Source organism: Bidens hawaiensis, unplaced genomic scaffold (assembly GCF_021521415.1).
Source record: "Bidens hawaiensis isolate Kalapana, Puna unplaced genomic scaffold, B.hawaiensis_p1.1 tig00033194_1, whole genome shotgun sequence".
Taxonomy (NCBI): Eukaryota; Viridiplantae; Streptophyta; class Magnoliopsida; order Asterales; family Asteraceae; genus Bidens; species Bidens hawaiensis.
Genome location: NW_027495687.1, coordinates 146,524 through 158,854, shown reverse-complemented (window position 1 = coordinate 158,854; position 12,331 = coordinate 146,524). Strand labels below are relative to the sequence as shown.

Below are 12,331 nucleotides of genomic sequence, written 5' to 3'. Positions count from 1 at the left end.
AAGTCTTTGTTTTAAATCATTTATCTCATGATACTTATCACTTTGGAATGTCGGGTTCAGACTTGACTATTTATCAAGACCCGAACCGACTAACCGAACACTCGTTAAAATCCTGTTTTGGTATATCTAACAAGGGGTCGTGCACTATTGCATTAAAACAATCCCCCTCCCCCATATTTACTTAACAAAGGTCAAGTAAAACTAATGAGTAGAATACCGAGACGTGATTTCGAGCAAACTTACTTTTCAAAAACCGTTACTTCAAGTTCTTAAATATTAACGTTTTAAACCTCAAACTTTAATTAATTATTTAAGTTGCCATATTATTTTACTTTAAAGTCTTTCAATACCATCTTCTAAACCGAAACTCTTTTAACCTAAACCTCACTCGTTGAACTTATTATCCCGGGTTATCACAAACAACCCTTCAAGTTATTTATTTCATGTGAGTACTTTTTCATCCCTCGTTTTCCATCTTATGTTTTGGGGGTGGCATTGCATACTTATTCAGATTCAAATGATTTGTACTTGTGTCACAAACCACAAACACTTTAGTATATGTTACTTGAATAAATGCTCGATTTGGTGTTATATACTTTACATGATTTTATGCTATATGTTATTGCTTTAAGCGTATTGGCCTCTATGAAACTATTAAGTATGATCATACGCTCCCCTAACTACTTTAGCTTAATTGCTAGTAGCATAGGGCAACTATTTTCCGAGTATATTTGGTTTTTACCATATAAAAAGGTGTCTTAGACTATTTACTATTTGCATATCTAAATTGTTGCTATTATTTATTGTTCCATATACGAGTTTGTGGATTTCATTCTATATTTATAATACTCACAATCTATGAAAATTGCTCACCAATATTCGTGTTGACAAAGTTTATTTTATGCAATGTTACAGGTTTGATAATTGCTTGAACGAAGATAGCTTGTTTTGAGACCATTAAGTAATTAGTCGAAGAAACATTATATATTTGTTTACTTGTATTCAATTTGTTTTGTACGAACAAGATGTGTTGTTATTGATTTATGAAATTAATTAGTTGATTAAATATTGTCACTTAATAGTGTCATAGTGTTCTTGAGAAATCCGTTGCACCCCGGCATGTTCCGGCGCCTTTGGTAGGGGTGTGACAATCGTGCAACTCGGTCTACGTCTTGTATCTTCTCTTTGTTGAAAAAAATGATACCGTTCCGACAAATCATTTGATAAACGCATGAATAGTTGTCTACTCATTTGAAAACAACGCCTAAAATGTTCTTCATCATAAGCGGGATCGGGGCTAAAATAGTGACGTACCAAAGTTTTATTAGCGCCACTTGATCATGAGGAAGAGGTGGTTGTATTGTAAGCCTTTGTCGTCCTTGAAACCGTTCTGCCAACAGGTTAACTGTTATTCTCTCGGCTTTAAAAATAAGGTCGTCTTCCTCCGAAGAGTCGGACAAAGAAAATGAATTCCATTGCATTTTTTGTTTGTAATTGGGTGTATTGGAGAGAATGAGTAGAACGGATGGTTATTTTTTTGTAGGTATTTTAGTGTATGATGGGTGGTATTTACATAGTTAATTATAGAAAAAAATATAATAAAATAAAAAGGAAAATCCTAAAGGTCAAAGTGCAATTCCCAAAACATTCCATGCCCAACGTTCACTTTAGCCCAAGCCACTGGGTTGGCGGTGGCTGGCTCGCGGCGCCACGCACAACACCCCATTGTGGTGTTCGCGAGTGTGGTGGCTCGCGGCTTCACTTGCGCCAGCGCTGGCTTGTCCACAACGGATGACTTTATGACAAAAATCGCCGCTTATGCTTTTGTGTCTTTTAAACTTCTCATTGTCTGTTTTATTTTTGATTTTTTTTTACTTTAAGTAATTGCTGGTTGTTAGCCTAAACTTTGTGTGTGTAATCACTTTTGAAAGTTAAGGGGTGTTGAACACCGCCCTCGATAGGTGTTATGCGGTAAGGACGTAGGCTGAGGAGGTGGGTGTTTGGTGTGGTGGCTAACGTGGATGAGGTTGATGCCTTCAACGTTAACCAACAACTTTTAGTTCTATAGTAGTGACTTTTTTAATGTGTTTATATGTGAACTAATTTAATTTTAAAAATTAAAGAGGACAAACAATATTTTTTCTCTTATCTTCTTTTCTTTTCCTTTTTTTATTATCAGATGAATGCTAGGGTAAAGTAGTAAACACTAATTTTTTTCTGTCTTTTTTTATTTTGATTTGATAAATGCTAGGGTAAAGTAGTAAATAATACATAATTAAAAGACAAAATAGCAAAAGACGTCATTTATGTTTGAACGTTTTTTTAATAGACGTCCTTTAGCAAAAGAAATAGCGGAAAACATACACTATGTTTCCAATCCCTATCACTTTATGTCATTTGAAATTAACCCCGATAACTTTTCTTGTTAAATCCAGTTATGTGCAAGGCACGTGAGGGTAGTTTTGTAATATATTATATTTATTTAATAATTAAAACTATAATAAAAAGAATATATTTTAACAAAAAAATAATAAACTCTCTCTCTCTCTCTCATCCTATCTTCCTTCTCCTCTCCCTATAATATCCACCACCACCCGGAGCTACCACTGGCAACACCATCACAGTCGCCGCATCATACCACCACTACCCTAATTTTCTCCACAAATCACACACAACCGACCACCTCATCTTCTTCCCCAAATACAAGAAGTTTGATTAGGGTTTTCAGGGTATAGAATTGAGGAGAGGGTGATGCGTATTTTGAAATCCTAGATCCCTAAAATTGGGGTTATTGCAAGCTACGCCTCCACCTACAACCACTGTCGGCTCCGCCTCCCTCTGCAACCTCAGCAACATCCGCGTCCCCCAACAACCACAGTCGGCTTCGCCTCAACCTACAACCACGGCATCACAACTAGAAGACAACTAACTATCATTGATTCAAAATAGGGTTTCAGTTGTGGTGGAGTTTGGTTTGTTCTAACATAGATCCAGGGTTTTAATTTTGGTATAGTTAGGCTTCGATGATAGGGTGTAGGGGAGAAGAGGGGAATGGGTTGGTGATGGACGTGTCAGTTTCTGCCTTTCAGGTGGTGGTGTTGGAGGTTATAAGATTCGATGGCGGTTTCAGGAATAAAAGGACAATAGTTAGAATGATGGAGGTGACGATGGTGGCTGACCATGGTGGTGGGATGCAGTTAGTGCGGCGTGTTATTAGGGGCGGTCGGTGGTGAGATGTAGTGGGTGCGGTGGTGCACTGGAGGAGTTAAGAATGAGAGTGGGGGATGAAGATTAAGGATAAAAAGAGTTTTATGTTAGTTTATTCAAAGACCAAAATTCTAAGCTAATTATAGAAATAACCCTCAAAAGAAAAAAAAAGACAAAGTTTCCCTCAAATGAGGTGCACATGATTGGATTTAACAAGAAAAGTTAACGAGGTTAGTGCCGAAGAATGTAACGTGATAGGGATTTGAAACATTACGTATGTTTTCTACCATTTCTTTTGCTAAAGGACGTCTAGTGAAAAAACGTTTAAACATAAATGACGTCTTTTGTTATTCTGTCTATTTAGAATGCTGGATTACGTTTAAGAATGAAGGTTAGTTAGAAATGAAAAAATTATATGTATGTAGGAAGAAGTGTAAGGCCCCGTTCCCGGTAGCCCTACTTTGGACGTTGGATTTACTCATAAACACAGTTCTACAAATCAGAGTTAAATAAACTTTCGTGGAAATATTAACTTCGATCATTCGTTACAAAACATTTAATATTTTCTTTAAAACCATAACATAAATCGTCCTATTAAAACATAATTTCTCCCATCTTCAGACACCAGTCGTTCAAGCCATGCCATGTGCCATCCTCATGCTAGCTTGTTAAACCTATTTACCTGCGTGCATACTAAAAGTCAGCTACGCTGAGTGAGTTCTAGTTAATCAGGTGACATCCAATATGTACACATATCATACATACATACATATCTTAACCTTGTATAAATATCCATAAGAGGAACGTCACATAATATCTATTAAAAGAATCATGGCTAATGCCCATGCTACATATTTTCCATAGAAGGACACTCTGTATAAATTCTTCATAGAAAGACACTCTATATACTACCATAGAAGGAACATCCTATATATTTCCATAGAAGGAACATCCTATATATTTCCATAGAAGGAACACTATGCTTTCCATTAAAGGAATAATATGCTTTCCATTAAAGGAACACTCTATATATTATCCGTAGAGGGAACTCTATACATAATTTATTATTTAATATCCATATAAGGAGACAATCACTATTCTTGGCAATACATGCAATATCCGAAGATCGTTCCGTATCGACAAACAATCATCCTTACATTACATATAATATTCAAATATTTATTTATAACCTGGCAGTACGTGCAATATCCGAAGATCGTTCACGTACTATCTATAAAACATACACACATCATTCGTGCATCATATATAGCAATCGTATCTTTAAAGTACCACCTGGCGGTACATGCAATATCTGAAGATCGTTCACGCACCGTCAAGCGTTCATCATACATGAATCATACAAGGCATACACTTACCACTTAAGGTAAGTGTATTAACTATCACATCGAGTATGCACACATCCCCGAAAACATAACAAGGAATAGGGCTAGAAACTCACCTGAACTCGGTTAACTGATGTGCACGAAGTGGTATATAAAAATTTAACAAATAATGACCAAGCACAACGAGTAATAAAAACCTAGAATACCCTAAACCAAACCACTAGCAATGCAAGTGAACCTATCGGGTGTAGAATAGCTATGGGAAGACCGGGAATATCGAACCCTAGAGACATTATTTAATTAACAAGACTAGTTCTAAAAGCTAATTTAAAGTAATAGTTAAGAAAATATATATTTTTGGATTTTTATCTATTTAATTTTAAAAACTAATAATTAATTAAACTAGTTACTTAATTAAATTAAAGTAAACTAGAAAATAAATTACCGAATAAAAACTTTAGTATATTCAAATATGAGAAAGTGTTACCTAGGCAAGGAATCCGAATTGCGACGACTCGGGCTTTTATCGGTTACGGGAAAATGTTATGGGAACCGGGAATCTAAAGATATGAAAATCTAGGAAACTTAATGGATCCTTAATCACTCTCAATGTGTCACCAAAAAAAGAAATCTTAGAGATCATGTAAAAACACCGGCCTATTAGTTCACCTGTCAGTTCACCAATTATGATTAATTACCCTATAAAACAGCTAACCCGTCGGTTTCACTATCTCAATGCACCAAAGTACACGGGGTGGTTTTGAACAGTTTATAGGACACGGGTAAACAGTGAAATCAAGGCAAAATAGGCAAACCTCCTGTCAGATAATTTAACCTAAATCCCTAACAAGGCAGACAAACCCGACAACTTATCACCTGTTGGATATTTAAGCTAGTAAGAATATAAACTTCTAACAATATGCCAAAAATCAGTTTCTATGGTAAATGAGCTCAATAAACCATAAACAAGTTGCAAACACACAGTAAACAACCCTAACATGCAACCTATAATCAAATGACATTCAATAAAGTAACATGTGAAACATTAATTTAGACACAAATTAAAAATAAATACGCATGAGACACATCCAATAAAGCTAATCAAAACTTTTAATTAATCAAAATCCCATAAACAAAACCCGAAAACCGACTAGTCCAAAACAGTCAACAAAACATCATCACAAGCCTAGATAACTAAAAGGTTTAGCCAATAATCATGTTCAAAACAATAAAATATATAAGTTCAATAATGGAGTTCATAATAAAATCAAACCAAAAGAACCGCCTTTAGATGAGTAGATGTGAAACCCGGACGCTCTCTAATTGATGAACACTTGATTGCTTCCCTTCCATTTTTTTTTCTTGCTCCAACAAACAATAACATAAACAAAAAATAATGATAATAATGTTGTGTTCATACCCTCTTGTGCGGCTGTAGGTTGTCTCAATAAAAGGGATCCTTTTTATGTGTTGAAGCCGACAAAACAAATACCCCTTGTGGGCTTGTTTATTCCCCACCACAACATCTGATTGGGCTACACTCTTGTCCTCATGGCCCAATACAATTACGAATTTAACATACTGAAACATGTGTTCTCATATTTATTCTTTATGAAACTTTTTTTCTTTTTATCCATAAAAATGGGTTTCGTAGCATGAGAACCAGATTTGGTGTGTATAATAATGTATTCATGTGAACTTGATTTGTATCTTCACGTGGCCTACATCACCCATAACATATAAACTCAAATTAATAGATTTGAATATGGATCTTTTATATATTTTATGAAGCATATCACAAAAATTTATTCAATTATGTTAACTTCAAATAAAAAATCAATTTGTATAAAACTTGTTTTAAGTGAGCTCATCTTAAATCTAGTAAAAGTGTTCCATTTTAGCTCCTTTAGTCATGAAAAATTAACAATCCAAATATGAGTCAATTAGGAGTAATAATAAACAAAAGCTAACAAAAAACTATCAATGGTGTAGGAGATATCTATATAATTTATATATAGTTTGGACCACATCAAATATCCCCATACGGAAACAATTTTCGTCCTCGAAAAATATATAATTCAATGGAATCATAATTCAAAATCGATCTTTAAAACATATAGGTTATCTTTTAAGCATAGATAAACGCAAAAACCGCGATTGCCGATATTGTTGTCCACTTAAACCCAGCCACCAGCCTCTCAAACCCCCAATCGCATTAAGCATTTTAAAGTTCAAAAGCTACGGCTACACCTACCCTATCTCAGACAAAGAGAGCTAGAAATACTAGAGTCAAAACAGACTGGTTTGACAAATCACCATAAGCCAAGGACTCGTTGATGGTACTAATTAGATGCACTCGGTGAAATTTGATGGATGAATGGTCATGTGGAGGCCGTACGAGCTATTCTTAAATATTATTGGACTTTGTCCTATAAATTCCCTAAAAAAAATATTTATTGACTAAGAACCTTCGAGCCCCAATAGTGTATCCTCAGAGTCACTATCCCCTTGGTAACACGTACACTCTAAGTCCCGTCTAATATGTGAATCTTTGGCCTCTTTTACTAACTTTGAGAATGCTTCTTTGGCATTTTACAATACATAACTTTCTCACTTCATTTGCTTTTTTGGACCAACTTTTGGAAATAAACTTTCAAATCATACTCTTTTTTTCTTTTTCTTTTTTTTTTCTATTTTTTTTTCTTTTTTTATATCACCCTAAATATATAACTATTTTCTAAGCTCGTAAAAAGATGGACATGTGGTGGTGTACTGATTTGAGTGCATCTAAGTCTTACCATCTCAAAGTTTTTAGATTATGGTAATCCTCTCTAAGCATCGAAATTCGGTTTCACCGTTTTTCAAATTATTAGATATATAAAAACTGCTAAAGAGGACTATCAAAGCTAGTTGGGCCTACCGACACATCCCAAATTAAGTGCGCTATCTGTTATTTAATCTCATATACAATAATAGTTTTAAAAGATCAACCTTAAACAATAATATCATTTTCCATTATACGCAAAATAAATTTACGGGACATTTTTTTAGTTTTTCAATTTTTTTAGTTTTAAAAGTTTTTTTATATAACTTTTTTTTCGTTTTTTTTATTTATCAATTTTTTTTTTGAATTTTTTTTATATAAAAATCTAAAAACGTCAGTTTCCCATCCCCACACTTAAATTTTGCATTGTCCTCAATGGAAGACAGGAAAAGGACAAAAATAAAGCAGAAATAAAATAAAATAAAAACAAAGAACAAAGAAAATGGAACAGACTCCCCTGGTAATATGGCAATGATTTGCGTATGTCATGTTCCAATAAAGCGACCGTATAACATTTCATTCGCGGCCGCAGCTTTTGGGTACCCTCTACAATCAAATAAGCTCAGAACGCCCCCGTCCAAATGGAGATTGAGTACGAACGAAAGTATCCAAACCTGCAAAACAAGTCTCAAAGCACCCAAAGCAGACATCAAACAGACTCTAAAAACTTAAAACTGACTCAAAATAGAAAAATAAAAGAAAGCAAATAAAAATTATACAAACTCTACACTCGGGTATTTCCCGAGGTCTATCCCTATTAAGCAATCAAAGTAGGGATGTCGAGGAAAAATACATCTTCCTCAACTGAATCAGCCAGCCCACCGATATAATGTTTTAACTTATGGCCGTTAACCTTCCACGATCTCCCCTCATGATCAACTAACTCAACTGCACCGTGCGGGAATGTCGCCTTCACCGTATACGGACCAACCCATCTCGATCTAAGCTTACCTGAAAATAACTTCAGACGGGAATTATAAACCAACACCCGATCCCCACACTTGAACTCTTTCACTTTCCTCAACTTTCGATTGTGCAACGCCTTCGTACGCTCCTTATAACTCCATGATCTCGCATACGCCTTATCTCTCAGCTCCTCTACCTCATGAATTTGGAGATACCGATTTTTCGCAGCTTGGGTCAGGTCAAGATTAACGGCTCTCAACGCCAAATATGCTCTATGCTCTAACTCAACCGGCAGATGACATGCTTTCCCGTAAACCATCCTAAAGGGTATGGTCCCAATAGGCATTTTAAACACTGTGCGGAAAGCCCAAAGTGCATCATCCAACTTTTGGTTCTTGCCGACAGTTTTCTCCAGAATTTGCTTCACTCCTCGGTTTGCATTCTCCACTTGCCCGCTCGTCTATGGATGATAACCGGTGGACAATCGATGGGTGACCCCATATCGTGCCAACACCTTCTCCATCTGTGCATTACAAAAATGTGTGCCCCTATCACTGATCAAGGCCTTGGGAGTACCAAACCGACTGAACAACCTCTTCAAGAATCCCACTACAACTCGGGCGTCGTTAGTGGGCAAGGCCTGAGCCTCAACCCACTTAGAAATGTAGTCGATAGCCACGAGAATGTATCGATTACCTCGAGAAGAAGGGAACGGACCCATGAAATCAATGCCCCAAACGTCGAAAACCTCACAAACCTGAATGGGGTTTTGGGGCATCTCATTGCGAGATGAGATGTTACCAGTGCGTTGACATGCGTCACACTGTCTGACAAACTCGTGTGAGTCTTTGAAAATCGATGGCCAATAAAATCCGGAATCTAGAACTTTCCTAACGGTGGAAGACGAACCATGGTGTCCTCCGGTTAAACCCTCGTGACAGTGCCTAAGATTTTCACGGCCCTCTTCCCTACTCATACACCTCCTCAACACTCGATCGGCGCCTACACGAAACAAATACGGCGCATCCCATATGTAGTGGTTGGCGTCTGCAAAAAACTTCCTCCTCTGCTGATAACTCATGCCTTTGACCACTACTCATTCGGCCAGATAATTCGCAATATCGGAGAACCATGGCAGACCCTCCTCTTCAGCACTCACGTACAAAACTGGCTCTCTCTCAAACCTCACTCTCACCATCATCAACGACTCGTGGGGAAACCTATCCCCGATGGCATCCTCTCTAATCTCCTCTCTCTTCGGATCCTCCAGACGTGATAAGTGATCCGCAGCTACATTCTCCGCTCCCTTTTTATCTCTAATCTCAATATCGAACTCGAAAAGCAAGAGAATCCATCGTATCAGGCGAGGCTTGGCATCTTTCTTGGTGAACAGTTATCGCAATGCCGCATGATCAGTATAAACGATGGTTTTGGACAACACGAGATAAGAACGAAATTTGTCAAACGCAAAGACCACTACTAGAAGCTCCTTCTCAGTAGTCGTGTAGTTCTCCTGAGCATCATTGAGGGTCTTACTCGCGTAATAGATAGGATGGAAGTGTTTGTCCTTCCGCTGACCTAAAACAGCCCCGACTGCAAAATCACTAGCGTCGCACATGAGCTCGAAGGGTAAGCTCTAGTCGGGTGCTACTAAGATAGGGGCATTAACCAACTGCCCCTTGAGAAACTCAAACGCCTTAAGACAATCAGCATCAAAGTAGAATGCGATGTCCTTTTCTAGAAGGCGAGTCATGGGCCGGGTGATCTTAGAAAAATCTCTAATGAACCTACGATAAAAACCCGCATGCCCGAGAAAACTATGAACGGATTTCACACTAGTCGGCGGAGGAAGTCTACTGATAGTGTCGATTTTAGCTCTGTCTACCTCAATACCATCTCACGAAATCTTATGCCCGAGCACAATGCCTTCAGTCACCATAAAGTGGCACTTCTCCCAGTTCAACATCAACTTAGTCTCTATGCATGTATTCATCATCTTTTCAAGATTAGAACGACATTGATCAAATGAGTCCCCATATACCGAAAAATCTTCCATGAAAATCTCCATGGAACTCTCGATCATGTCCTGGAAAATCGCTACCATGCAACGCTGAAAAGTAGCCGGAGCATTACATAACCCGAAAGGCATACGTTTGTACGCGAATGTACCGTATGGGCATGTAAAAGTGGTATTTTCCTGATCCTCATGTGCGACCGGGATCTGGAAATAACCTGAAAATCCATCAAGAAAACAGTAAAACTGTCGCCCCGACAGACGCTCCAACATCTGATCGATGAACTGAAGAGGAAAGTGGTCTTTCCTAGTAGCGTCATTAAGCCTCCTGTAGTCTATGCACACCCACCAACCTGTGATTGTCCTAGTGGGAATCAGCTCGTTACGTTCGTTAGTGACAATGTCATCCCTCCCTTTTTAGGGACGACCTGAACGGGACTCACCCATGAAGAATCGGAGATGGGATAGATCAGGCCTGCGTCGAGGAGTTTGATAACCTCCTTCTTGACTACCTCCGACATGTTAGGGTTGAGCCTCCTTTGAGGTTGGATTACAGGCTTGTACTCATCCTCCATGAGTATCCTATGCGTGCAAAAGTTCTGGCTGATGCCCTGAATATCCATGAGTTTCCACGCAATAGCCTGTTTGTGTGCCTTGAGCACATCAACCAACCTCGATTTCTCATCATCTGTCAACTGAGAAGAAATGATGACGGGCAAATCGGCATCACCGTCCAAGAAAGCGTACTCCAAATGAGGAGGTAGCTCTTTAAGCTCGAGGGATGGTGGTGCCTCAATCGATGGTCTCTCCTTCGGTCCCTCGGTGCTATCGGCAACCGTGAACACCTCGGGGTATTCAGGAGGTGAGCTAACAAGAATGCTCAGGTCGTGTTCCGGGGGAACACCAACATCGTCCTCCTGATTTAGCAAATCTGCTCCAGAGATGTAGTCAAGACAGCGCTCGAACTGAGATATGAACGTGTCAAGAAAGTAGACCGAATCGTCCTGACTACTGGAGTTTCTCATCGATTTGACTACATCTAAGGTGACGTTCTCCTCCCCTACACGAAGTATAATTTTGCCGTCGAAGACGTCAATAAGCGCCTTAGCAGTACGCAGGAAAGGTCGTCCCAAAATGAGTGGGACCTGATCGTCATCCTCCATGTCAAGAATAACAAAATCCACGGGGAAAACAAATTTATCGACTTTAACGAGTAAGTTTTCCACGATTCCTCGCGGATATTTGACCGAAAGGTCGGCCAAGGATAACTCATGGGCGTCGGGACTGGCTCGCCAATGTCTAGCTTTTTATACAACGAATATGGCATCAGATTTATGCTAGCACCTAAATCGGCCAACGCGTAGCTCTCAGTTGAGTTTCCAAACAAACACGGGATCGTGAAGTGTCCCGGGTCTGCTAATATCTCCGGCAGCTTGTTCTGGACTACCGCAGAGCATCCTTCATTTAGAGAAACTGTCGAAAGCCCATCCAGCTTCTTCTTATTCGAAAGAATATCTTTTAAGAATTTGGCATATTTAGGCATATGCTGGAGTGCCTCGACAAACAGAAGATTGATTTTTAGCTGTTTAAACATGTCCAAGAAATGTCCATATTCCTGCGCATACTTCTGCCCCAGAAGACGAGCTGGATACGGAACACGAGTAAGATCGACTTCGGGGCTCTTCTTCTCTTCAATCTTCTTCTCAACAACTTTCTCTGCAGGAGATTCACCGTCTGGCGCGGTACTTTCTGGGACTCGCCTCTCATGCGCCCTCACAGGAGTCTCCATCTCTATCTCCTCGTCCACCGGCTCCTCCTCATCTGCCTGCAGTTGCTCTATATCGCCTCCTCTGCCACTACGGGTGGTCACCGCCTTCAACTGTGCCTTCGGGTTAAGCTCAGTGCTTCCCTGAAACGCTCCGACCTGTTTAGTAGGTAGCATCTGCTTCATCATCTCATCCACCTTTCAAGACATCTCCAAAAATGACGACTGTTAGTTCTTCAATAGGGTGTCGTGCTGAGCCAGTCTCTGCTGTG

At 38.9% G+C, this 12,331-nt stretch overlaps 1 protein-coding gene across 1 annotated transcript; it reads right to left on the bottom strand.

The window, feature by feature from the left end:
• Positions 1-8,131: 8,131 nt before the first annotated feature.
• LOC143584603 (uncharacterized) lies at positions 8,132-8,626 on the bottom strand. The gene has a single exon (XM_077066621.1). The coding sequence runs from the start codon at positions 8,624-8,626 to the stop codon at positions 8,132-8,134; it is 495 nt and encodes a 164-aa protein (XP_076922736.1).
• Positions 8,627-12,331: the final 3,705 nt, after the last annotated feature.

Excerpts from the sequence above, each read along its gene's own strand:
- LOC143584603 (XM_077066621.1), bottom strand. The coding sequence starts at position 8,626 with ATGCCTATTGGGACCATACCCTTTAGGATGGTTTACGGGAAAGCATGT.